At 44.0% G+C, this 27,979-nt stretch overlaps 1 protein-coding gene across 1 annotated transcript in view; it reads left to right on the top strand.

Annotated features, from left to right (window-relative positions):
- The window catches only part of FBN2 (fibrillin 2), a 279,939-nt gene that overhangs the window by 186,482 nt on the left and 65,478 nt on the right, over positions 1 to 27,979 (top strand). Inside the window, 14 exon segments of the mRNA XM_027775292.1 lie at positions 642 to 779; positions 2,321 to 2,371; positions 2,824 to 2,949; positions 6,596 to 6,823; positions 7,614 to 7,739; positions 13,488 to 13,616; positions 14,363 to 14,488; positions 17,980 to 18,105; positions 19,087 to 19,209; positions 19,365 to 19,490; positions 19,784 to 19,909; positions 22,128 to 22,250; positions 24,696 to 24,818; positions 26,576 to 26,701. Coding sequence (XP_027631093.1) covers positions 642 to 779; positions 2,321 to 2,371; positions 2,824 to 2,949; positions 6,596 to 6,823; positions 7,614 to 7,739; positions 13,488 to 13,616; positions 14,363 to 14,488; positions 17,980 to 18,105; positions 19,087 to 19,209; positions 19,365 to 19,490; positions 19,784 to 19,909; positions 22,128 to 22,250; positions 24,696 to 24,818; positions 26,576 to 26,701 — 1,797 coding nt within the window.

Genomic DNA, 27,979 nt, shown 5'->3' with positions numbered 1-27,979 from the left:
TAGTTGAGTTGCTGGACTCCTACATGGCCCACCACAGTTTGAGTCCTGGACCTAGCAGCTTGCTTTCTCACTTTCCCTCCCTCCCTCTCTCTCTCTGTCTTTCTCTGGAGAGCACATGTGCCCTATAGCAATATTTAAAATAATAATAATTAAATTAAATAAACAATTCTTTTTAAAATAATTATTTATGTAATTTTACTTATTCATTCATTTATTTTAATTTGACCAGAGGAAGACACGGAGAGAGAGAGAGAGAGTGAGAAACCAAGACTCCAGGTCTAGGACTTGAACCATGGTCAGCCACGTGGATATGTCCAGCACCTTAACCACCATGCCACCTACTGGCCCCAATAAATAATTCTTTTAAAAAGTTCATAATAAAAATAAAGAATGAATTCTTTTGGTTTGGTTTGGTTTGGTTTGGTTTGGTTTGGTTTGGTTTGGTTTGGTTTGGTTTGGTTTGGTTTGGTTTGGTTTGGTTTGGTTTGGTTTGGTTTGGTTTGGTTTGGTTTGGTTTGGTTTGGTTTGGTTTGGTTTGGTTTGGTTTGGTTTTTATGATACAACAAATTCCTTTCGTTTACAAAACTGAATTCCATTTCCTTCCGAGGTAAGTGCTCCCAACCTGTCTTCTTCCTTTCCAGACAGCCTGAAAGGGACGTGTTGGCTCAACATCCAAGACAGCCGCTGTGAGGTGAACATCAATGGAGCCACTCTGAAATCCGAATGCTGTGCCACACTCGGGGCTGCCTGGGGGAGCCCCTGTGAGAGGTGTGAGCTAGGTAGGAAGGGGCTGGCCTCGTTCCTCTGGGCTCCGCGTCAAAAGCCAGGGTACCTTTGTGAACCTGTTTGGTTCTCTAGTGAGAGAGACCATGACATCATCTACCCTCACTAAAATGTCATCTTTTCTGGCTAAATTATTTCATCCCTTTAAAAGCATATTTGGTTCGGGACCAACAGATGGTATAATGGTTATGTTGCTGAACTCCCACGTAGTCAATTATGGTTCAAGTCCCAGACCCGCTGGCTTAAAACAGCCTGGCGTGTGTGTGTGTGTATGTGCCCAAAAATCCCAAGAGGAGAATGGAAGAGAAGGTATTGCAGCTTGGCCAACCCTCCTGGGGGTGATTTCTTGCTTTCTGTCTCTCTGTCTCTCCAGTGAGTGCATGCACCCTACAGCAAAAATGTCTTTTAAAAACAGTATATTTGGTTCCATCCTGTTACTATAAGCAGACCTGAATATTTTAGACAAAGAGGGAACCTGCTAGTATGTAGCTGCTACAGGACCGTCTGGGTCGTCTAGAGTCTCTGCTTGCATATGTTCCAGCAGGGCTTGATGACGCTCTCCCTGACATCTGGTGGTGGTTTACTCGTCGTTCGGTTGTCAGGGGGAAGGGAGAAGGCGATGTGACAGGGAGCAGTAGGAACCACCATGAACTGCACCATCCACCTACTGTCTCACGTGTCTCAGTCTGTGAGGCCTTCAGCGCGGATCCAGGCCTTCTGTGGCCCGCGTGCTGCCTGTTTGGGTTCCTGATACATTGATTTGGATCTCTGTAGAATAGACACAGAACCATTCCATTGTAACTTTTTACCTACTTCATTCAAATGCCTTTTTCCCCCAGTGTATCCTACACTGGAGTGGCGGCTTAAGCTAACTAGTCCCAGTAACTTGAAACACATTGTGACTTGGGTCACAGTTCACAGTCTGTGCTGACACAGACACTCCTCTGCTTATGAAAGAGTCACATTCTGATAAAACCATCATAAGATGAACATGTCATAAGACGAAAATGCCCATGGTATGGTGGCGAAGGGGTGGATCCTGCATGGCTAAGGGCAGAGCTTGGCAGCGTGAGAAGCATGCCGGGGGCATGAGTGTGTGCATACCAAAAACTCCACAGGAGGGAGAGATGGAGAAGGGATTGTGGCATGGCCATCCCCCAGGGATGTGCTCTCTTACTTTCTCTCTCTTTCTCTCTCTCTCTTTCTTCCTCCCACTCCAATGAACACATGCCTTCTGGCAAATTTTTTTAGATGCATTTAATACACTTGACCTCCTAAACATCGCAGCTTAGCATATACTACCTTAAACATAGGGAAACATGATTATACCTCCATGTGGGTCATCACTGATGGCATTACCATGGAAAGATGTGTCCTTTGCTGAATTGAAGAGGCAACAGCTGGAGTCCTTGGTCTTTAATACCCCGCCTTGTGATTTTTATTTAGTGCAGTTTAGATTCCATTATACTGTTTCTGGAGCTTGGTAGTTGCATTCCCACGTATAATGAAGTGAAAATGTGTCCTGTTGTTTCTACAGACACAGCCTGCCCAAGAGGGTTTGCCAGAATCAAAGGTGTCACTTGTGAAGGTGAGTGTATTCTTGGAGTATATTGTAATGCCTAAAATCAACACTTACAAACTTTAGAGGTATTTATCATTTTCAGAAACCTTGAAACGTCAATAAAACCAAGGTAACCAATAAATGCTTTAGCATGATGCTCTTAGGAAACAGCTTAGAGTTTCCCAGTTTTCCTCTTCATTCAGTTGGGTAAATTTTCATTAGGACTTCACCAGCCTTTAAGGCTCAGCACAGCTGGCAAAAGGCATGTCTAGGCTGTGTTTTATGGACAGGCAAGGCTGCGGTCATTTTCACAGCTGCCTCGGGAAGCTGGTGGCTGGGTTGTGGAATATTTCTGTTTAACTCAAGTACTACTCCACATTGTACTGCGGATTGGGTAGACGCTGTGTGGGAAGGAAGACCACACCTGCTTTTTCGATCTGTAACACCTTGATCCCTCTGCTTGCTCCGTTTCCCTGCAGACGTTAACGAGTGCGAGGTGTTTCCTGGCGTTTGTCCAAATGGACATTGTGTCAATAGCAAAGGCTCTTTTCACTGTGACTGCCCTGAAGGCCTGACGTTGGATGGAACCGGCCGTGTGTGTCTGGGTAAGATTCATGACTTAATGTATTTCATATGCAAAAGGGGCCATGGATTTTCTTGTCCCTTGGGCAGTGGCCAATCCCAAACCACTGAGTCTGTCCTTGGGGGAAACTTACTTTAAAGGAGATATTTTGGAGGACATCACCAAAGGATATTGTTAAGAGGAATGTATTTAATTGACATATGTTTAATATAGAAAGTTGGTTCTGCTTAAAAATCTACCTCAGAAGTTTCATTTTCTTTTTTTAATTAGATACTTGAGTCAAGTCCAGTTGTTCACACTGAACTGATGGAATAAGGAAACAATATAATTTCGATGGGGAACCTGCAGGTGGCATAGTGGCTAAGGGCACTGGACTCTCACATGGCCAACCACGGTTTGAGTCCCAGACCTGGGAACTTGCTTCCTCATTTCCTTTCTCTCTCTCTCTCACTCTGTCCCTCTCTGGTCAAATTAAAATAAGTAAATAAATAATTAAAGTCAACTAAAATGATTCTTTAAAAAAAAAAAGAAAAGAAAGCAATATAATTTTGAACATGGGAGTAAAAATGATGGCGACTGGATGGTGGTACAGCGCTACTGCTACATGCCGCAAGGCTGACCCCGTGAGGAGGAACACCACGGCGTATGTGTGCCTATGATCCAGGGCTGGCAGAGGCTAGGGGTGGGTCATTGCATGAAGGCTCTGTTGAGGGTGCACACGCTCTCTTTCTCTATCTCTGTCTCTCAAGAAATAAACTTTAAAACAGGAAAAGAAGAAGGAAGGCGGGGAGGAAGGCAGTGAGAGAAGGAGATGAAGAGCTAGCTGACGTTTATCAGCACACTGTAGCTGTGTCCCCAGAGGAGTGGGGAAGGTCAGGAGTAACGTTAGACTGTTCCTGTTTGAAAACATAGACCAGTCCTAGTTCTTTCTTTTTCACCTTTAAAGTTTACATTTTCTTAATGATTTATTTCCTCAAGATCTAAAATGAGGAATTTATTTCTTAACAATGAAGAATCTTGGATTCTCATTCTTATACTTGGCTGAAATGTTTGTGTCACTACTTGAATTATGCTACATTAATTCACTCGGCTTGAAGATGTAAGAAAGTATTCAGAAGAAATTATCATAGGGAAATGTAGAATTTTCTGAAAACACAAGTAGTTGTAAATTGCTCCGACAGAACTTCATCTAAATCAGGGTTCTCCATCTCGGATGCTTGGAGGGGCCGGGCAGGTAACATAAATGAGTGAAGTAATGTTAGGGAGTGGTGAGGACTGCAGCAAACTGCAGAACACATGTACCATCAAAAGGTTTTCAGATTCTTATATTTTTTTGGGGGGAGAGGTTTTTGCTATAGGGTATGTGCGCTCGTCAGGAAGACAGAGACTGAGAGACAGAAAGTGAGAAATCACCTTGCAGGGAGGGTGACCATGCCACAATCCCTTCTCTTCCATTCTCCTCTCCAGATCTTGGGCACACACGCGCATGTGTCTGGTGTGAGTTTAAGCCATTGGGTCCAGGATTCAAACTGCGATCGACTACATGGGAGGCCAGTGACATGGCCATTGCTCCAACTGCTGGTCCCTCAGATTTGTATTTTAATTTCTATGCAAAGCAGTCAAAGAATTTTCAGACCCTAGATAGTAAGGTATCCTGACTGTTTTGGTTCCTAATATAAATGCTGATATGGATCTCTATAGTGGAAAACACAGAATCATTCCTCCAGGCTATTGTAATTTCTGTATACCCTTAGTTCAAATGCCTTTTCTCCCAGTGTATCCCGGAATGGGTTCTTAAGTATATTACTTTAATGATGTCAAAAACATTGTGATGCAGGCCAGAGTTCTCAGGCTCCCTGGACTTACACAACAGCTCCTTGATTTATGATAGGGTTACAACCTGATAGATCCATCTGAAGTTGAAAACGTTGTAAGTTGAGAGTGTAATACACCTAACCTATCAAAGGTCATCGCTTAGCCTCCACCACCTCAACGCGTTCAGAACACTTAGATTAGCTTACAGTTGGGCAAGACGAGGTAACACAGAGCCTGTTTTATAATAAAGTGTTGACTATCTCATTGTAATTTATTAATTACTGTACTGAAAATGAAAAGCAGAATGGTTGTAAGGGGACTCCATGTCCAATTTCTACCGAATGCCTGCGGCTTTCACACCATCAGGAAGTTGAAGATTTGTAAGTCGAACCATGGCAGTTAAGGACTGTCGGTGGGGACATTTCTTGTCTTGTGAAGAGTGCCCGCTTCCTTGGTGAGGGTGTTGGCGAAGATACCTGTAATTGAGACTAGCCCCTGGGAGCCCTGTGGTAATAAGACCCTGGATTGCTATCACACATCACCCTGTCAGAGAATGTGGTTTTTCAATTAATGTTAATATAGGTGGGCCCTGTATGAGTCGGTTTACCTGCTGTGAGTACCTGATTCAATCTACTGAATCAAAATGAGAATTTACCATAGTAATCTTTCTTTAAAATAGAATGGGGGAGGGGATGCTAACATGCGGCATGGATCCCACAGCCCTGAACCACAGCTTGAAAAACACTCTAGGCACCTGTGCATGCATGCCCAAATCCTGAAAGGAAAAAAATGGAGGAAAAGGGATTGTGGCATAACCATTGCCCAAGGGGAATGCTTTCTCACCTTTTTTCTATTTCTCTGTCTCTCTCCAGAAAGTGTATGCACCCTCTGCAGAGGGGGTGGGGGAGACACAACAACACTATTTCATTACAGTATCTAGAAATGTATGTAACTCTGGGTTAAAATCAATTGCCAAAGTTGGCCTTGTCTTCTGTTGCAGACTTGGAAGCATCCGCGTTGACAGCAGTAAAGCATGTTGCATTCCTGTCTATCCATGTCCATCCGGGGTCTCTCTCCCTCTGAGCAGTTTTCAGGTTCAGGAAAGGATGTAATGTCTTGAAATGCTCTTGTCCAGAAAGCCGTGTTATGTGAATTAAGGAAAACCTTTTCTGGGAGCGTTACCCACACTTGTATTATATAGCCGAGTGTTTGTAGTTTGACCACCCGTCTATTCCGCTGTCTACCAGGTGGACGTGTGGTTTATGGGCCGTCCTGGCTTACCCTGTTTTGTGACCTTTGGTTTTCTGAGGTCCTGGCTGAGTGCTTAACTGCTGGTGCATTCTGAGGTTGAAGAAAAAGGTGACATTTATACATCTCATTTGGCAAAAATAAAAAACGTGATGCGAAAGGTAAATTTTCCAGGGTGGGAAAAAAAACTTCAAAGGCTAGAATAACACTTCATTTCTTTGGCAATGCAATTTTAATAGTTGTACCCAATTGGCAAATAGATTACGACTGATCGTTCACGGTTTATGACGAGGATCTGTGGGGCTGCTCCAGAGCCACTTTAGGCAATTCAGAGAACAAGAAGAATTGATCACTACAGTTGGTTTGTTTTTTCTGAAGTGAGCAAGAAAAAAAAGGGGGTGATCCTTGGAGTCCCATACCACCAGGGGCCTTGTCTTTGGCTTTCTTGGGAGAACTGTCACGCCCTTTTGCTCTCAGGACTGTTGAGTCCGTTTACAGGGGTGAGGGATGCCCATGTGTCTCCAGGGCCGAGCAGCACTCACTGGTGTATCACCTTCAGAGCATGTTCCCACCTTCTCTGAACCTGTGATTTCTCGCGCGCACAGATATCCGCGTGGAGCAGTGTTACCTGAGGTGGGATGAGGATGAGTGCATTCACCCTGTTCCCGGAAAGTTCCGCATGGACGCCTGCTGCTGTGCCGTCGGGGCAGCATGGGGCACCGAGTGTGAGGAATGCCCCAAACCTGGCACCAAGGAGTACGAGACCCTGTGCCCCCGGGGGCCTGGCTTTGCTAACCGTGGGGATGTTCTTACCGGGCGGCCGTTCTACAAAGGTAACTGCCAGCTGCACCTTGGTCCCTGCACCCACTGGATGCCTGCACGTTCACTGAGAATGGGTTTTGCTTTAGATCTTTGACTTCCTACTGTATTTCCTTTGTTAAACGTGATCTGTGATCAGGGACCAGCAGATGGTGTAACGGTTATGTCTCTGGACTCTCACATGGCTGATCTCAGACCTGGAGGCTTGAAACTCATGCCAGGCGTTTGTGTGTTCATGCCCAAAATCCCAAGAGGAGAACGATGGAGAAAGAATTACAGGATGACCATGCCCCTGAGGGGTGATTTTTTGGCTTTCTGTCTCTGTCTCTCCAGCAAGCGTGCTCTCTAGCAAAAATCTCTCTTAAAAAAATAATAATGATAAAAACCACTGTGATCTGTGATCAGCCTTATGGCCCAGGATTATAAGTCACCAGTGTGAGATGCCCTGGAAGTAAAAGGAGAAGACAGATGGCTAATTTTGCTCTTACTAGTCCTGTTATCCTTCATATAACAGAAAGAGATGTAAACCTGGCAGCCCCATCTCAGCAAAAAATTCTGTCGCTTCTTAGGTTTACAAAACAAGTGTCAGAAATGAAAGGATCAGAACTCTTTATTGAGGATATACAATCTTTTTCATAATTGAAACTATGTGGTGTCAGTATGATCATTGCAGAATTTGGTAGCCCTCCTTTTGACTTGGGGACATTATTTTTTTTTTTCATCGCGATAGATTTTTAACTTAAAGTGATGGCACTTACCCTTTCACATCAGCCACTCTACATTTCAGCTTTATTCTGCTTTCAGATATCAATGAATGCAAAGCGTTCCCTGGCATGTGCACCTATGGGAAGTGCAGAAATACGATTGGAAGCTTCAAGTGTCGTTGCAACAGTGGGTTTGCGCTGGATATGGAGGAAAGAAATTGCACGGGTGAGATTGCCCCTAGTTCGAGTTGGTAAACCTGGCTCTCTTTGTTTTGCTCTGTTTGAAACTACTGGCTTTGAAAGTCCATCTTTTCCCTGAAGATCTGGACGTTTTTATTTTTATTCCTTTTCTCTACACTTAAAGCAGTCCTCCAAATAAACTTGTGAGACAGCTGCAAGATAGCATAAAAATGCTGCATGCCTTATACACAGGAATGGCATAGAAACAGAATTTTTAAAATACACAAGTGCTTAAGAATATAGTCATTAAATTCACAATTCTGTACACTTGAATAGTAAGTGTATTGCTAAAGTTTGCCTAGTTTGGGGACCAACAGATGGACCGATGGCTTAATGGTTATGTCGCTGGACTCCCACGTGGTTGACCACAGTTTGAGTCCCAGACCTGGAGACTTAAACTCATTGGGCGCATGTGCGTGCATGCCCAAAATCCCTAAAGGAGACTGGAGGAGAAGCAATTACGGCATGGCCATCCTCCCTGGGGGTGATTTCTCACTTTCTATCTCTCTGTCTCTCTCTGTCTCTCTGGCAAGCGCATGCACCCTATAGCAAAAAATCTCTGAAAAAAAAAATTGTCCAGTTTGTGACACAGAGGTATGACTTATTTTCCTTTCTGCGAATAGTCCTTTTAGTAGTTAAGCTTCAGTTACCATCTTTATATCTCTAACTATTCTTTCTAGTTTTAAAAGATTCAAAGTTCCAACTTTTTCTATTAAAATATACCAAATACTATCCAACACTTGAGCTGTATCTCCCAGGTCTTGTTTTCAGAGCTCCGTTCACATTCTCTGAAATGGTCCCTTTTCTCCTACCCTCCCACCTGCTCCTGTAGGCTTCTAGCCTTTTTCTTGCACTCATTCAGCCTAGACTACCCAGAAGTATTTCAAAGCTATCTTCCATGTTCTGCTGCCCCGTCTTTCTGTTCTGTTCCCATGCCAATTCCCCAGGATTAATCTCCTCACCGTTGTCTTCTACACTCTGGGCCGCTGAGCTCTACCGGGCATAGTCCGAGAGCTGCCTAGGATTCCCGCATTTACCGACAACTCCCATACTCACCTCCTACCATCGCCTCCTCAGTTTCTCTCTACTGCTCTTCTCCTGACCTACCCACCTGTCCTATCTCCATGTGGCCCTTTCTTCTTAACCAAGCATGTGTCTGACTGCCAGTAGCCTCCTCTCTGGTGATACCACTTCTTTTCCCTCCTCCAGTTTTCCAGACTGAGGCCTCGCGATACTCTTCCTCCACCTGCGGTTGACCTCTCTCCCCCTCCTCTGCTCCTGCCCCAGGATCCATCTCAGCAGCGCTCCCTTCTCTCTCTCTGGCATCTCCTTGTCTTCATGACCTTCCTTCCCTCCTCCCATCAATGACTTCAGGACCTTCCTCTTTCCTCCAGCTGCCATCCAGCTCTCCCAGTTTTGCCTCTCATCCCTTTTAGCCAGTTGTTTGGCGATTTTGATTTTCTGTTTTCCTCATTTGGCTCCACATACAAGCTCTTGCAAAGCACCTTATGGAGTTTAAAAAAAAAAAAAAAAAACAATTTTTTTCCTGGGGCACCCTGTCCCCCCCTCCCCTGTCGGCTGCTCCTGTAGGCTTCTAGCCTTTTTCTTGCACTCATTCAGCCTAGACTACCCAGAAGTATTTCAAAGCTATCTTCCATGTTCTGCTGCCCCGTCTTTCTGTTCTGTTCCCATGCCAATTCCCCAGGATTAATCTCCTCACCGTTGTCTTCTACACTCTGGGCCGCTGAGCTCTACCGGGCATAGTCCGAGAGCTGCCTAGGATTCCCGCATTTACCGACAACTCCCATACTCACCTCCTACCATCGCCTCCTCAGTTTCTCTCTACTGCTCTTCTCCTGACCTACCCACCTGTCCTATCTCCATGTGGCCCTTTCTTCTTAACCAAGCATGTGTCTGACTGCCAGTAGCCTCCTCTCTGGTGATACCACTTCTTTTCCCTCCTCCAGTTTTCCAGACTGAGGCCTCGCGATACTCTTCCTCCACCTGCGGTTGACCTCTCTCCCCCTCCTCTGCTCCTGCCCCAGGATCCATCTCAGCAGCGCTCCCTTCTCTCTCTCTGGCATCTCCTTGTCTTCATGACCTTCCTTCCCTCCTCCCATCAATGACTTCAGGACCTTCCTCTTTCCTCCAGCTGCCATCCAGCTCTCCCAGTTTTGCCTCTCATCCCTTTTAGCCAGTTGTTTGGCGATTTTGATTTTCTGTTTTCCTCATTTGGCTCCACATACAAGCTCTTGCAAAGCACCTTATGGAGTTTAAAAAAAAAAAAAAAAAACAACTTTTTTCCTGGTGCATCCTGTCCTCCACTGCTCTGCTGGCCAAATCCATCCCTGAGACTTTCTTTCCCCCTGGTTTCCACAGTACTCCTGTCTTCACCTTCCTTCTGTGTCTGTGCTGTTCCTCCTCTAACCATCACAGACTCTGATTGCCCTTTCCCTCCCTGGCGTGGCTGCCAGCGTCCCCTGCCCTCTCAGCAGGGTGCCTCTCCGGGTCTCAGCATCATCATGACTCGGGGGTGGCCCTGTGGAGCCGCTCAGATTCCACTTCTCACCGCGGCACTTGCTCTCCTCCTTTCATGGTGCTAAGCCCTGTCTGGACAGTTCCTCTTAGTCTCATCTCCCTTCCCTCCACCCCACACTTCCTCCCGTGACACTTCCTTGTATGTATTCATAGGATTATTCACTCAGGATTAAAGGCCCCAACTTAATTTCGACATCTCTCTGTCCTGACAGAAAAGAAAAAGCCCCTTGCCAATTCTTCCATGCAAATGGTTCTCTCAAGTACTTGTGGACTTTCTTCCACGCCATTGCAGATGCAGATTGAGTTCTAAAGAAGCAGACTCCGGGCAAAGATCAGTACACAGGAAGTTAATTAGGGGTCTTTCTTTGGGGCGACACCTCAGAAGAGGAGGAAAGGAAGCAGAAGGAGGCAGGAGAATTTGGACTTGCTGAGGTCTTTTTGAGGTCCTCACTGCTCTCCACTGGAAGCCTTGGGACTAGATGGCCCATCGGAGTGGTCTTGAGTAGGGAAAGGGCCAGGTGGTTATGCACCTTTGTGACCAGTCTTTGGATACTGCTGCCCAGAGCAGACAGAAGAGTCCCCTGAGGAGAGCTGACAGCCAAAGGCCTTCTGCTAGCATCTCCAGCAGTGCAGTGGGGATGGGGAGTAAGCCCTTCCCTCCTGAGGGGGACCTGGGTGACGCTTCACAATATCTATTACCGTACAAACTTCCCCAAGGCCTTACAGTCTGTTCCATATCCACAGTCAAATCCTTCATTTGCAGGTGAATTGTCCTCCCATAGGGCTTAGATTGTGTAGCTTCACTAAACAACTTCCATTAACTCGGGTCGTCCTGGACCTGGAAAGAAAAGCTCAGGGTTCTTCTACTCTCTCCACCTTCAGTTTTTGGTGTGAAATTAGCCTCGTCACTAAACGTCTTGAATACTCCCCTCTAACTGTGTAAGAGAGGTGTGTGCACGAGCCCTGCTTTGTTTGGGGTTGGGACATGGCGTTCTGTGGAAAATGTCACGGCTCCCTTTCTTCACAGCATGCAAGGCCAATCTTCTCCATGTGTGCTGCACTTGGTCATCCCACCCAGGCCCTCTGCACCTACACTCACCAGCAGCCTCTGCAGTCCCGCCTCTCTGTGACTTTCTGTTCCCTGAAATACATTACTTTTCTTCACCTGGGCACTGTGTCTGTGCCTCTCTGTTTAGTCCCCATCTTTAGATGCCTATGCAGTTGTTGAGAACAAGTTCAGTAAGCCACCTCCTCCAAAATGTTGACGTTTAGTAGAGAATAGTAACATATACAATATACAGCACTTTCTGTGAGACAAGCATTGTCCTTAGCACTTAACAAATAATGATTCACTTAAGTTTAGGAGTTGATTTAAGATGTAGAAATTGGGCCAGCAAGTGGCATAGTGGTTAAGATACTGGACATCCACGTGGTCAACCACAGTTCAAGTCCGAGACCCAGCAGCTTGAAACTCACACTGGGCCCATGTGCGTGCATGCCCAAGATCCCGAGAATGGAGGAGAAGGGATTGCCATGTGGCCATCCCCCCAGGGGAAGGGGATAATTTCTCACTTTCTCTCTTTCTGTCTTTCCAGTGAGTGCACGCACCCTATTATAAAACCCTGTAGTAAAAAAATCTCTCAAAATAAATAAATAAATAAATAAATAAATCATGGAAATTGACGCACAGAGAAGTTAAATGAATTTCCCAAGACCTCAGCCTCAGTAGATGACAGAACTGGAATTTTGTACCCATGCATCTGGTTCAAGAATCTATATTTTTAGGGACCAGCAGTTAGCATAATGACTATGTCACTGGACTCCCATGTAGTCGACCGTGGTTTGAGTCCCGGACCCAGTGGCTTAAAACTCACACCAGCCGTGTGTGCGTGCATGCCCTAGATCCCAGGAGGAGAATGGAGGAGAAGGGATTGTGGTGTGGCCATCCCCCTGGGGGGTGATTTCTAGCTTCCTGTCTCTCTGTCGCTCTCTGTCTGGCGAGCACACATACCCTATAGCAAAAACCTCTCCAAAAAATATGCATATTTTTATAAATAGTGAGGTACTTCCACCACATCACATCAACCAGAAAGTGCCCTGCCTCCAACACAGGACTATCCCATGTCCCTCACATGGCTCTTACCACACTGCTAGATAAAACAGGAAAATGAACATACATGTCATTAGCTCCCTTGCTGGATCAGTGAATTCTGTTAAGATATTTGTTTAAAGAAAATACTCTTTTTCATAGGGTCTATCATTGGGGAAACAAAAAAAAAAAACTAAAGTCTGGAAGAAAGCAGAAAGTAAAACCTTCCTCCTCCCACAAAGAGAACATTCAAGTTACATGTTAAATCCGATGTTAGAAAATCTTCAACATTCATCAAAATAAGGCGGTCGCAGCAGAAACATTTCTCCCACTATGACAAATTCTTAAATTAAAAAAAAAAGAATCTTAAAATAGGTCGTGTTCTTACATGTGTTTTATACCGACATGACTTGTGTTTTTAAAAACCTCTTGAAAACAGTCTTCGTAGCAGGCATGGAAGATTTTTCAGACACTCCATTTTTGAAACTAATGACTGCTGCAGTTCAAAGTTCTTATTTACTATAATATATAAAAAGTGATGAGCACGTCGTTTTGAGAGTTTTTAAAAAATTATAATCAGCAAGCTCTTCGCACCAGAATGGGACACAAAAACACACATTAGGGGTTACTCCTCAGCCCTGCGTGTATGTCTCCTCTGCTCTTGGGTGGGTTAGGCCTGCGTTTTCCCCCAAGACTGCCCATGAGGGTGGGGCCTGCTCTGCTTGGAGACCAGAGCCCTGTCCTCACACCGTCCGCCGCTGCCTCATCCACCACCAGCCTTATTCATCCTGCAGTTGTCCATTTATCCTTCTGTTACCATTTCTTGACCACAAAAATGCACAATTTCAGAATTCTTAAGGCAAAAACATACCCCCTGCTGTTGGCTGTGACAGTTTTGGCAGTTGGGGAAGGAATGTGCCTGGGCCCTGTCCCCGCTGTCTGAGCTCCTGGCGACATATCCCACTCCTGACAGTCTCTGGTGTCCTTTCTGTGTCAAGTGTGCGCCCGCCACGAACAGCCAGACACCCACACACACGGACACACACGGACCTGCGGGACCTGCTCATCTCTTTTCTCTTTGCTGTTTCTTTACGTCGTGGGAACCAGACATCGACGAGTGCCGGATTTCCCCTGACCTCTGTGGCAGCGGGATCTGTGTGAACACCCCAGGCAGCTTTGAGTGCGAGTGCTTTGAAGGCTACGAAAGCGGCTTCATGATGATGAAGAACTGCATGGGTGAGTGTGGCGAGCTCTTCTCACCAGGCCCAAAACCAGCTAGCGCCATCTCACGGCTCGACCTTGGCTTGTCTCGGAGCTGTGAACAGCACATGTGGCCAGGGCCTGCGGGGACAAGGGAGAGACTGGAATGTCAGGAGGATCGCTCTCAGGGAGCCCCCACCTCTCGGTGTCTTCATGGCAGTGAGATACCAAGACTGGATTCTGTTATTCATGGAATCTAGAAACACACAGACTGGTTACTCAGCAGACACTCATTCAAACTGCATGGCAACCCCAGACTGGTGTTCAGTCAAGATCCCACATCCCTCCCGCATTTGTGTGCTGTTGCCAACTGTCTTGGTGTTCCCAACCTTTTATCCTGTTGTTCCAATTCCTTACCCTGAGAGCATGTAGTAGCTTTTAGGTCTCAGATGTTTCTTTCCCTTGGATTAAAGATACAGACACCAGAATAACTGACAATATATGAAACCTTGAGCCTAGAGTGATACAAAGCAGATATTGTTTCTTTTTCATTCTTGTGGATCCTGCTCATGTTAGGCAAGGACTATCTTTATGAGTAGAAGTTTTACCGATTTTTCTACTGGTAGTTGAAAAACTGAAGTGAAAATGATACCGTCTCTCGTGAGGCGTGTCTCTTACCTTTGAGTCCTCCCTACCTCAGATAATAATCTTGCTCCCAGGCTGTATGCGTGCATACTTTCTCCTCAGAGTTCTTTAATGGATCTCACGTTTTTACCTTTCAGACATTGACGAATGTGAACGTAACCCTCTCCTTTGTAGGGGTGGCACCTGTGTGAACACTGAGGGCAGCTTTCAGTGTGACTGCCCGCTGGGACACGAGCTGTCACCATCACGTGAGGATTGTGTGGGTGAGTGTCTCCCCTCCGCACATGAAGTTACTGAGCACAGATGTCAATTCTAACACACACGTGTTTGGGGGCATATGAGATCTAGCTCAGAAAGTCAGAAATTCAGATCCCCTAGTCTGGATTCAGGCTTTGTCTTTCAAGGTTGCTTTGGGGACACTCTCTAATGAGCTGATATTATTCTGATTGGCAGCCTTTTCATTACGAGCTCACTAGCCTGGTCCGTTTGTGAGGGACCTTGCGTAAGGCCAGGTAGTTCTACCCTCCAGGTAGGAGGAAATGGGAAGGCCACCCCAGTCAAAGGACGGCTTCCTGATTGTTCACCTGTGGGCACACCTATGCCTTGTGCGTCCTCTGGCCAACACCTCTACCCACTCAGGCGAAGTCCACTCTGCACCCGTGTGTACCATTAGGATCTACTGTGTGTGTGTGTGAACATGTGAGCACCCTTCACCCCTCCTCCTCACAGAGACATTGCTCTCTTCACTGACCCTGTGCTCAGTGAGGATGGCAGTGGACGAATGAGAAGCCTCCCAACTTATTGTGTCTCATAAATTTATCATGACCTCGAGGCTTACCTTGTTCCAGTATCCTAGCTTTAAAACTTTGTTTTAGTCAGGAAACATTTGCTTCATTGGAACTCTTTTTCTGAAACTAAACAAATAAAGCAGCTTAAGGTAGAGTAGATGACACCCCCACATGTTAAAAATCACTTGAGCTCCTCCTCAATATACATGCATTGACTTATAAATCATACAGACTTCTAGCCTAATTATGGAATGAATCTTACCTCATAGACTGAACAGACGTTTTAAAAAGATGAATTTAGAAATGTCAAATGTTTTCATTTTACTTTAGGACTAGTAGAGAAGTTTCTTCACACTAGTAATTACAGAATATTTAGTCATGTTGGACCATATTGTGGTACAGTGATTCAAAAATCTAAACTAAGTTTATTTTGTTATTTAATTTTCATGGATCTTATAGCTGAAAAAGGATTCCCCTCAAAGATACAATTCCTATTATAAAATATGTATTTCTGCACAGTACGAAAGGTCCTCTTAGTTATCTTAAGCATAAATCCATGCCATGTAGTCTTCTTGGTTTGACAATCAGAATGGAGCCCTGGCTATATTGATTATATCGTCATTGTTTTTACCTTACACTGTGTCTGACAAGCAGCTTGTATGAGGAAAAGTCAGGAAACATTTGCTTCATTGGAACTCTTTTTCTGAAACTAAACAAATAAAGCAGCTTAAGGTAGAGTAGATGACACCCCACATGTTAAAAATCACTTGAGCTCCTCCTCAATATACATGCATTGACTTATAAATCATACAGACTTCTAGCCTAATTATGGAATGAATCTTACCTCATAGACTGAACAGACGTTTTAAAAAGATGAATTTAGAAATGTCAAATGTTTTCATTTTACTTTAGGACTAGTAGAGAAGTTTCTTCACACTAGTAATTACAGAATATTTAGTCATGTTGGACCATATTGTGGTACAGTGATTCAAAAATCTAAACTAAGTTTATTTTGTTATTTAATTTTCATGGATCTTATAGCTGAAAAAGGATTCCCCTCAAAGATACAATTCCTATTATAAAATATGTATTTCTGCACAGTACGAAAGGTCCTCTTAGTTATCTTAAGCATAAATCCATGCCATGTAGTCTTCTTGGTTTGACAATCAGAATGGAGCCCTTGCTATATTGATTATATCGTCATTGTTTTTACCTTACACTGTGTCTGACAAGCAGCTTGTATGAGGAAATGCATCACTTTGCCATTCACTTGCTGTTCTCCTGTGATTGCATTATTAGTATTAGTTCATATCACAAAACAGCTTGGGTTTGTTTTGTTTGTTTGTTTGTTTGTTGTTTGGAGAAGTTTTTGCTCTATGGTACATGTGCTCACCAGAAAGACAGAGAGAGACAGAGAGAAAGAAAGAAAGAAATCACCCCCCAGAGTGGCATGGTCACGCCACAATCCCTTTTCCTCCATTCTCCTCTCAGGATCTTGGGCACGCACGCACACGTGCCCAGTGTGAGTTTAAGCCACTGGGTCTGGGGCTCGAACCGTGGTTGACTACATGGGAGTCTCGTGACATAGCCATTACTCCAACTGCTGGTCCCTGCCCTTTAAGGCACCTGCCCTTTAAGGGTTGGTTAATTAACAGGTAGTCTAACCTGTAGAGCCACTCGTCCAGGCACATAAACACAACACAATGGAAATAGATAAACCAGCGAGGGCCACAATGTCATGTCTGTAGTTTGTGGAACCAGCCATCTTATGTAAAGATAATGGGTCATCGTGATGTCATGATGCATTTTTGCATAGAAAAATACATCATGACTTTTCCGACCCAATACTTCAAGTTACATAGACAACACTTGACCATCAAATAAACACCAGGTGAGCGTATGCCAGGGTAAAACATACTTACATACAAGTAGACATCACTTCAGCCCTATGCTACCGTATCAGTTCTGCTCTGTAGTCTAACACAGTAGTGACCGGTTGCATTAAATTGAAAATGTGTTAGTCAGGACCAGCAATTAGTGTAATGGCTATGTCGCTGGACTCCCATGTAGTCGACCACAGTTCGCGTCCTGGACCCGGTGGCGTGCGTGCCCAAGATCCCGAGAGGTGAACGGAGGAGAAGGGATTGCAGTGTGGCCATCCTCCCTGGGGGGTGATCTCTCAATTTCTGTCTCTCTGGCGAGCGCATGCGCCCTATAGCAAAAACCCTCTCCCCCCCAAAAAAAGAGGCTTGCACATATACAAGTGCCCAGAGAGGGCATGAAGGGGGCAGAATTCTGACATACTTCTCAGAAAAATATCTGAAACTCATTCACGCTGCCGTGGAGACGACGGATCACCTCTGCCTCTGGTGTAAGGGCTCAAAGACTTAAACTGAAGGGTTTCGTCATTCACTACTGCGAATAGAGAAAATGCCCATGAGGGTGCCAGTGAGAGCGAGACAGGAGCAGGCTCCGCAGGGTCTGGTCATGCCACAGTCGCTCCCTTCCTCCATGCCTCCAAGCCTACCAGGTCTTGGACACAACACGCGTGTCTAGTGTGTTTCTGGCCCACCGGGCTGAGGATCTGAACCTTGGTCGTCACTGGCTTCTGTCTCTCTGGCGAGCGCATGCGCCCTATAGCAAAAACCCTCTCCCCCCCAAAAAAAAAAAATTGTTAGTCAAACTATCCATGTTTCAAGAGCTTGGCACCAAGTGCGCCCACATATTGGCATAGATAAGGAACAGTTTCAGCATTGTAGGAAGTTCTACTGGATCGCACTGTTGCCGATACAGATAATAGAAATGCAGTCCTGTGTTTTCTTTGAACACCCCAAAGATCATCTTACTTCCCACTTGCAATATAGACACGCCTCTTTTTGGAGACCACTACTCCAGTGAAACATGTTCTTGATAGTCTTAGTGCCTTGGCTCTTGCATAGAACATTAATTCTGTGTATCTTTTATAGATATTAATGAATGCTCCTTGAGTGACAATCTCTGCAGAAACGGCAAATGTGTGAACATGATTGGAACTTATCAGTGCTCTTGCAATCCTGGATACCAGGCCACACCAGATCGCCAGGGCTGTACAGGTAGGGGGAGTCCAAGTAGGTCTGAAACTCTTATTTTCCCAGTCATTTAGGAAGGCTTTGGCACTGGATGTATCATGAAGCCTATGAGACTCGTTGGTCCCCGCAGTGAATCTACAGATGGATACAGATCTCCAAGGCTCCCTGGTTGGTTGGTTTTGCAGAGGATCACTGGTCTCATTATAGAAAATGTTATAAACGCCATATTTACTAAATTTCTGAGTTCTTTAATCTCAGGGTATTGGAGTTACCTGTCAAATGGAATGCTGCCTAAAGGAAGTGAAATGAACTAGGCTCAGCGCACAATATGAAACCAGCACAAGAAGTGGGGAGGAAAATCCATAGCTGTTTAAGCATAATCGATTTTTTTTAGAGAGAGAGATTTTTTGCTATAGGGCATGTGAACTCACCAGACAGACAAAGGGAAACAAAGAGACAGAAACCAAGAAATCACCCCCTCTGGGGGGAGTGACCACACTATAATCTCTTCTCCTCAATTCTCTCAGGATCTTGGGCATGCATGCACACATGCCCGGCATGAGTTTCAAGTCACTGGATCTGGAATTCAAACCCTGGCCGCCCATGTGGAAGTCCAGCAATGTAACCATTATGTCATCTGCTGGTCCCAGATCTGTTTAAAAAGAAGATATATATACATATATTATATATATATAGAGAGAGATACAGATATAGATATTTTGCCATAGGGCATGCGCACTCAACAAAGAGAGAGGAAAAGTGAGAAACTATCCCCCAGGGGAGATAGTCACACCACAGTCTCTTCTCTGATCTCCTCTTGGATTTTGGGCATGCACGCACATGCGTGCATGTGATTTTCAAGCCACTGGGTCTGAGACTCAAACTATGGTTGGTCACGTGGGAGTCCAGCGCCTTAACCATCACCCCACCTCCTAGCCCCAAACGCCACATATTTTTAAGGAGGTAGACCTGACAAGTCACATGGTGGCCATGCTGTCTTCGCAGATATTGATGAGTGCATGATCATGAACGGCGGCTGCGACACCCAGTGCACTAATTCCGAAGGCAGCTACGAGTGCAGCTGCAGCGAAGGTTACGCTCTGATGCCCGACGGGAGATCGTGTGCAGGTATAGAACGGAAAACACGGACTGTGACCCTCTAGTTCATTCTGTCTTTCAAATACCGCCGCAGATATGGTTGAGTGGAACTAGATGGAAGAAAACGCTTGAGGCTGATGAAAGGCATCCTGGTTTTCTATGTGATGTTCATTTTGTGTCACCAGATATTGATGAATGTGAAAACAATCCCGATATCTGTGATGGTGGCCAGTGTACCAACATTCCCGGAGAGTACCGCTGTCTGTGTTATGACGGCTTCATGGCTTCGATGGACATGAAGACGTGCATTGGTAGGTATCATAAGAAGAGGTTAAGCGTTTATACACAGAAAGGCAGCAAGGCTTTTTTGGTGGTTTTTCAAGATTTTCCAAATTCAAACTGTTTTACCAGAACTGTGATCCCTGAAAAGAAAGAACCATCTAGAAAAAAACTGCGAGTATGTGTATCTGCAACACCATGTCTTACATATGGATTATATTTTAATGTTTATCTGTGTGTTTCAGTGTTATGCTATTCAGCTGAAAGATAGCTTTAGAATCACACTGGTGAACAAATACTAACCAAGATACTGCACACTTTCCAGATGTGAATGAGTGTGACTTAAATGCCAACATCTGCATGTTCGGGGAATGTGAGAACACCAAGGGATCTTTCATCTGCCACTGTCAACTGGGCTATTCGGTGAAGAAGGGGACCACAGGGTGCACAGGTAGGCTTCATCCATGGGCCGCCTGTATTTCAGCTTCTCAGACTTCACAGACCAGCCTTCAACATCACTGCTCCCTGGCATCTCTTAGACCAGTCACCAAACCAGGCTGTGACTCTGTTGTGTTGTGCCGAGTGGCTGCCCCCTCTGCTGTGCTGCATTTGGCTCATTCCTGTGGTGGCACCTACTCTGGGAGCCTCCCAGCGCTGAGCTGGCTGTGGGTCCTGACACAGAGTGTGCATGTGGGAGTGGAGTCAGGTTCCCCCGGTTCCAGAGAGCTCCTGGTGCCCGTGCAGCAGGATCCGCTCTCCTACGACACCTGTTACTCACAGGAAAGGTCCACGTGAAGAAGCAGACCGGAAGACTAAGCCATCCAGTGTCTGTGTGTTTCTGCAGTTCCTCTAAGCTGCTTTCAATTCATCTCAAGTTCTCTACAGACCCTGGACCTTCTCCCCGATCCCCATATTTTCTTTCTTTCCTCTCTCTATTTGCTTTTGGCTTCTTCCTGTCCAAATTGCCTTTCGTGGACCAGCAAGTGATGTGGTGGCTAAGGCGCTAGACTTCCACATGGCTGGTGTAGTTCAATGCCTGGACCTGGCAGCTTGAAATTCACATTGGGCATATATGCGTGTGTGTCCAAAATCCCAGGAAGAGAATGGAGGAGAAGGGACTGAGGTGTAGCCACCTGGGAAGGGTCATTTCTTGCTTTCTGTCTCTCTGTCTCTCTGGCGAGTGCATGTGCCCTGTAGCAAAAATCTCTCTTTTAAGAAATTGGCTTTCCTTTCTATCCCTCTTCACTTTCTTCCTTTGCTCACTCCCTCTAGCTTATTTCTTGGTCATTTTTCCTACAAAATAGTTTTAGCTTTTTGTGTACAAGTGGGACACAGAAGTGCCATGATTAAGGTTAGGGACCAGGTGTTCTTTGTGCTCAATTTAAGGCATTTTGCTCTGGACAAGTGATTTGGCTTAGGCTGCAAACCTGCTTCTAAGCTGACTTATCCAAGAAAGGGCAAGTCATGGATGGAGGTATAGTCTGCATGTTCACCACCATCAGGGTTGATGTGAAGTCATTCGTGCGTGTGTGTGTGTGTGCTTGTATGTGTGATTTCAGCATCTACACTAGGTTATCATTGAGCTAGATGCAAGAAACAATGCTTTATGGTCTAGAAAGCTTTGGAGAACCAAAGCCACATCGTTATACATACATACATACATACATACATACATACTTCATATGTTTTGGTGTACGCACATACATTTGTGTATATAATTATATATATATATATACACACACACACACACACACACACACACGCACACAAACACTGGTAAGAGTATCTGATTGCTTTCCAGGTAACATTTCCAGTGAATATTTTTCTATATTCTTAATTAAACAGAAGAAACAAAAACACACACTTAAATGACAGTTTTCAAAAATTGTATCCAGGGAACCAGCAGTTAGCGTAATGGCTATGTTGCTGGACTCCCACGTAGTCAACCGCGGTTCGTGTCCCGGACCCGGTGGCTTAAAAACTCACGCCGGGCGCGTGTGCGTGCGTGCCCAAGATCCCAAGAGGAGAATGGAGGAGAAGGGATTGCGGCATGACCATCCCCCCTGGGGGGTGATTTCTCGCTTTCTGTCTCTATGTCTCTCTCTGTCTGTCTGGCAAGCGCACGCGCCCTACAGTGAAAATCTCTCAAAAAAAAAAAATTGTATCCAGAATCATGTTGATTTTCAAAATGACAAATGATCATATTATTTTAAAAAGAGACTGGGCCATTAATCTCTTGAGAAGTCAGGCTTGTTCTTATCTTAATGAAAAATATGTCATAAATATTAATAGGAAAGAATGGTGCACTCTCTTTTTGACAATAAGATTTCTGTTGACAGCTATAATCCAAAGTCTTCTTCGTATTACAGAATTTTGGCTGGATGAGGGTAAGGAGTCAGCCCTCAGGTCAGTAGAGAAGGACACACACCTAAAAGCTGCTGTGTCTCCCTCCTACCTGAAAGTGGGTTTCACATTTGTTCTAGGGGAGGACTTGTTTGATTTAGATCATGAACTTCCCAATCTTGCTAAAGTCTATAAAAATTAAAAATAAAAGTGATGTGAATGTTTTCTTTGTAGGGCCCCAGGTTTACTTGACGTTATAAAAAATGCTTACCTATACTAAAATGTTCTTGTCTTTTGTTTTTTTCACATCAACCATGGTTTCTCAGACGTGGACGAGTGTGAAATTGGTGCCCACAACTGCGACATGCATGCCTCTTGTCTCAACATCCCAGGAAGCTTCAAATGTAGCTGCAGAGAAGGCTGGGTTGGAAATGGCATTAAATGTATTGGTGAGTTTGCAGATATAAATATCTTTTGCTACAGAATTCACAAAGCCTCTTCTTTGTCATTTACATCCTTGAACAGGAACATACATACAGGTCACTTTGTATACTGTCTTGCAAATCAGAGACCATCCTTAGTTACAAGAGTTTCCTATAGCCTTACTATAAATGATCAAATTACAACAGTATGCTTGGCTCTGCTTTTTAATGTGGTGTTCAGTAAAGATTATTTGATGTGCAGCCAGTGATCCGAACAGCTGTATGATGAAAAATGACTAATATGTTTTCCATCCAATCTTTTCAAAGAGTAATCAGTGAGATTTTAAACCCAATGAAGCACATGGAGAAAATATAAAGGTGTTTTCAGATAGCCTAAATCTGTACTAAGTGGTCAATACCAGCTCTGTATTAGAAAAAAATAGAATTCTTCTTACAGACAAATCTCAAAGTTTTGTTGGATTCCAAAAGGTCTGATGTGAAAACAAGAGGATGGGAAGGCAGTTTCTCCAGCTTGTATAGTTCTTGAGCCAGAGTCTAAGAATAAGTCTTTTATGGTGGTGAGGCGGGGGACTGGATTATCCCCTGGTGTCATTCACAGTGCCGTTTAATATGCTCAATGTTTTACATGCTCTCACAATAAAGCATGTTTCCAACTGGTAAAAATTATCCAGGTCAATTTAAAATAGAAAAGAAAGCACGTTGGAATGACCTCTGCGTGATTACTTGTTAAAAGCTCATAGGCCCACAGTACAGATTAAAGAATAGCCGTAAGATCTCTTACCGATAAAATAACTTGAGTATACTTTCCTATCCAGTCGCGTATGTTATACTTGTCAGATGTTTCTGAGCTGACTATAGAATGTAGATGATCACAGTTTCCAGATAACTTTGTGCGTCTCGTCCGGCGATCACGCCATTACATTCCCCAGCTACCTGTTTCTTGTCCAGACACCTCTTTATTGTTAACCTCACAACTTTTCATCCTTATCCTCATTCCCATTTTCCTAGTACCATGTGTCTACGTGTTTTCTCTTTGGGGGGCCTCTCTGGCACTCTGGCTAACTGCCACAGGACAGTCACATCTGCCACCTCCAGTGTAAGAGATTTAGCAGTGTCCAGACGCCTGTGCTCCAGAAGTCACCCCATCTCTGCTGTCCTTCCCACATCCATTTCCTTCTAGTCGCTACTATTCTCTCTCTCTCTCTCTCTCTCTCTCTCTCTCTCTCCTCTCTCTCTCTCTGCCGGATGCTGATGGAACCCCCTTCCTGTGTTTGCTGAGTCCCTCTCTGCTCCCCTTGCAATCCATTCTTCACATTGCACCAGAAGGAACCTTTTAAACCCTGAATCTAGTCTCTTTGCAATCATCTTTGCAACCCAGTGAATTTAGGACAAAAATCTAGCTTCCTTGCTGGTATCTCTGAATTTGCTGTTCTCTCTGCCAGGAATGTCCAGTCCTGCTTCTGTTCGGCAACCTAACTCTTCTACTGAAGTTCACTAAGAACGTGCTCAGTGGAGAGTTACTCGTTCCTACCGTCCAAATTAGATCCCTTGCTAGTCTCTCATCGCATCTTGTAAATTTTGTTCGTGATGTCGGTAGCAGTATTTAATTTTTTTCTGTGTTAAACATCTCTCTTTTCTACTAGACTCTGGGTTCCATGAAGTCAGCTGTCATTTCTTGGTTTTCTTGTCTATAAAATAAACTCTGTTACTTTTTTTTATTCTGAAATTTAGTAGGTATCTTCAAAATTGACCACTTTTTAGTGATAAGGGAAATAAATGGCAATAAAATCTGTTCTCAGAGAAATCACAATGAAATCTAACACTGGTTTTCTTTTAACCATTAAAATCCTAGTTAGAAATGGCCTTCCAAGTGATTTGAAAAATGTATCCTTCTATTGGAGTTTTTAGGTCAATTATGTATGTTGACTAAATTTACAAATAAACTTGTTTACCTCTTCCCTGAAAAAAAAATCCTAGTTAATTTGGTATCTTTCAAAATGCCAGAATGATTCACTGTAGTCCACACTGGTGGCCTGGATATTTTGGATTCTGGCTCTGAGATCTTAGAGCTGTGAATTTACAAATTAAGACACATTCCACTTAATGAGTTTTTATTCAAATTAAGACAAATGTAAAACTTTTCTAAGTGTTTAAATATTCCAGTGACAGGGAGGGAATCAAGAGAGAAAAGAAAGAAGCCAACTATTTAACGGACACGAAAGTGGAAAATGATCTGTTGATGATAATATGTATGGTAATATCTTTGACTGAACCAATCTCCAGTGTTTTCAGGGTGGGAAAATTTGTTTGGTATGTTGTATGATACACAGTGAATGTAAAAAATAAATAAATAATTAAAAAATAAATAAAATATATAAACCTCTGAAAAAAGTATTTAACTATTCCATTTTTTTCTTCCAAACTTATTGGATCTGTTCTCTTGGTGTGCAGATCTAGACGAATGTTCCAACGGCACCCACCAGTGCAGCATAAACGCCCAGTGTGTAAATACCCCAGGCTCATACCGCTGTGCCTGCTCCGAAGGTTTCACTGGAGACGGCTTTACCTGCTCAGGTAGGTGGTATCCCGAGTTGTGCTCTGACGTGGTTGTCATGGAACACTAAACACTTCACGCAAAGAGAACTCTAACTAAAGGAGGCTAAAATAACTACCTCTATGTTTACACTGGACTTACAGGTGAATATGTATCTATCTCCGACATTAAACACAAGAACCTGAATGGGTTTCTGAAATATTGGTGGGAGTTGTAAAATAGCGATATTTTACTCTCATTTACTACTTTTTTAAATAATTATTTTATTTAACTTTTATTTATTTATTATTATTATTACTACTATTTTCTAGTTTTATCAAAGAGAGAGAGAGTTAAAAAGCAAGCCTCCAGGTCCAGGACTCAAACCGTGGTCAGCCGTGTGGGAGCCCAGTGCCTTTAACCACCATGCCACCCACCTCCCTTCTCATTTACTATTGACTGTCATTTTCTCTTACTTATTCATAGCATTGTTAGAACTAGGTTGGATCAAATCATATATTTAAACCTTGCCTGTGTCATCTGGACATCAAGCTGGATACTTTTCCATGCGTAACATAGGTGTCTGTCGGTTGGCTTTCAGTATGCACTTTACACCCATAATTAAAAAATAGACTTGAGGGCCAGCAAGTGGCATGGAGGGTATGGCAGCAGAATCCCACATGGCCAACTATGCAGTTCGAGTTCCAGACCCAGTGGCTTGAAAAACACACCAGGCATGTGTGCATTCTTCCAAGAGGAGAACGGAGGAGAAGGGTTTATGACCTGGCCATACCCCTGGGAGGGCGTGATTCTCACTTTTCCACCACTCTGTCTCTTTCCAGCAAGCGCACGTGCCCTATAGAAAACAAACAAACAAAAAATCTTGACATTTTTTCTAGTTATTGACATCAAAAATGCAGACTCATCCTTTTTAAGTGCCTCTTCGAGAAAACATGTTTATTCCATTTAAAAGCTTTATTACTTTTAAGCCTTGGTTACTGTATGTTTCCTAGCATTTCTCTGCGCCATAATCTCAAGGAACATGGCATGGTTTTATGATCTGGGCTCAGCCTATACAATGATAATTAGGTCACTGAGGCTCTTGCAGCCCCCCTGGCTGCCCTCAGCCTCAGGTTCTTTCTCTTCTAAACCTCACAGGACTGGTGAAGTTGATGAAAAAAATGGGTGTCAGGCAACTGGCACACGACCTGGCAAACATTAGGCCTTCAGTAAACATGAGTTTCTGCCCTCCCCCAGTTTTTTGCTTGACAGAATTAAATAAATGACCCCTGAAGTGTATGAGTAATGCCTGTTGGCGTAATTAAGATCGCCGTATTTTCCTAAGATGTCAATGACTTGAGAGAAACTTTTCCCATTCCCATAGTGTAGCTAATTTGTTAAAATACTTGGACCAGTGAATGGACGAGCTGTTTATTCTAATACTGTAATGTTTCCAAATGAATGAACACCGATTAAAAATGAATGCCGGCATTTCCGGCCATATCTGGATGATGTCGATGTAATACTGATATATCCAATTGGCGTTAACAAGAGCTAGGGCCAATGTGTGCTACATCTGCATTTCTCCTATTAATCATATCCCAGCTGAAGGTGAGGGCGTCGGCTTCATCGCTCTGCCATCAGGTTGTGTATGCTTATTTAGGTGAGTGTGATGGATGGGCGTTTCATGTTAATGAGCGTGAAGTCAAGCCAGTAAAATTGATTGAGTTATAGGGCAGGGAAAGAATGTGTCATGGAATTTGGAACTTAATGGAGATGTCATTTATTTCTTCCACAGATGTCGACGAGTGCGCAGAAAACATAAATCTCTGTGAGAACGGGCAGTGCCTCAACGTCCCGGGTGCATATCGCTGCGAGTGTGAGATGGGCTTTACTCCAGCCTCAGACAGCAGGTCCTGCCAAGGTGGGTCACCAGGATTCCGGCTCATTTTCAAGCTGGATCCACTACAGCAAATGAAACCACAAAAAGGGCTGGAACAGGCTCCACCTGGAAGCAGAATACATAGCACATGCTGCACATATAAAAGTCATTCGTTTAAGCATGGATTATTTTGCCGAATGAATAATGATGAAGGCGGCTTTCATCTCTTATGAAGTTTTCCTGGCCACAAGCCAATAGTTGGAAGTTTGGCTCTTGCCATTTTTTCTTTTTAACCATTTCTTTCTCTCTTTTTCTTTTTCTTTTTCTTTTTTTTTTTTTTCGTAATCACTAAATGAATGACATGTGGAAAAACTATTCAGCTTTCAAAATATGATCTGTTCCCTACCCCCGTCACCTCTATCTATTGTGATTATCAAAATCTAAGGAGCTCGTTTTTGGCATTTGTCTCCGCGTGTGAGTCTGTTCTCTGTATGTCTGGGGTTGAACGTCCTCTTGAAAGATTCATCAAGGATTTCACGTTTGCTAAATAGTCATTTTTCTTTGAACTTATGTCATCACCTCTCTTTCCTAGAAATGGAACTTTGTGCCTAAGATGCTATCTTTCCATGAAAAATCATTTGGATTTTCTTTTACATTCGAGTTTCAACTCGGATTACATATAGTTGGAGCCACCATAGGAAATACATAAAAAGATTAATGAAGTAGGGAAGGAGTTTGAAAATAATTCATATGCCAGGGGGCTTCAGAAAATTTGGGATTTACAGATAATCTTATGAAAAAAAAGTAACTGGGGCTAACTGCTGGGTGAAGATGATAAAATGAAAACAGACGCCCTTCTTTCCTCCTCCACAAGTGTCTAATCAAATGAAAAGGAGTGGTAAGTACCTGCACACGCACACTAAATATACACACATACACGATTCATCGACATCGGCTCAACAAAACAGACCATGCGATTTGGGATGACTGAGAATAGAACCCCACTCTGCCCCACCAGCAGAAGTAGCACCAAAGAAAGAAAAGTCGCCTCAAACATCACGGAATGTTCCATTACTACCTACCAGTTGGGAGAGAGTCAGAACAACAGAATGAAGAGAAGGTCCCGGGGGAGATGGTATTAGAAACTGGAAGTATTTGTGCTTCTACGATGGACCGTTAGCTTGGGCACAATCGACCCATTTTATATAAGGCACCTGTAAAGATACTTCATTTTTTTTTTCTTTTTCACAGTCTTGGTTTCTTCTCAGCATCGAAGCCATTTAGGAGAAAATGTAAGTCAATGTGTAAGTGGAATGGCCT

Source organism: Tupaia chinensis, unplaced genomic scaffold, assembly GCF_000334495.1.
Source record: "Tupaia chinensis unplaced genomic scaffold, TupChi_1.0 Scaffold000541_1, whole genome shotgun sequence".
Taxonomy (NCBI): domain Eukaryota; kingdom Metazoa; phylum Chordata; class Mammalia; order Scandentia; family Tupaiidae; genus Tupaia; species Tupaia belangeri.
Note: the sequence above shows the minus strand (reverse complement) of the source record. Positions and strands in the feature narration are given on the sequence as shown.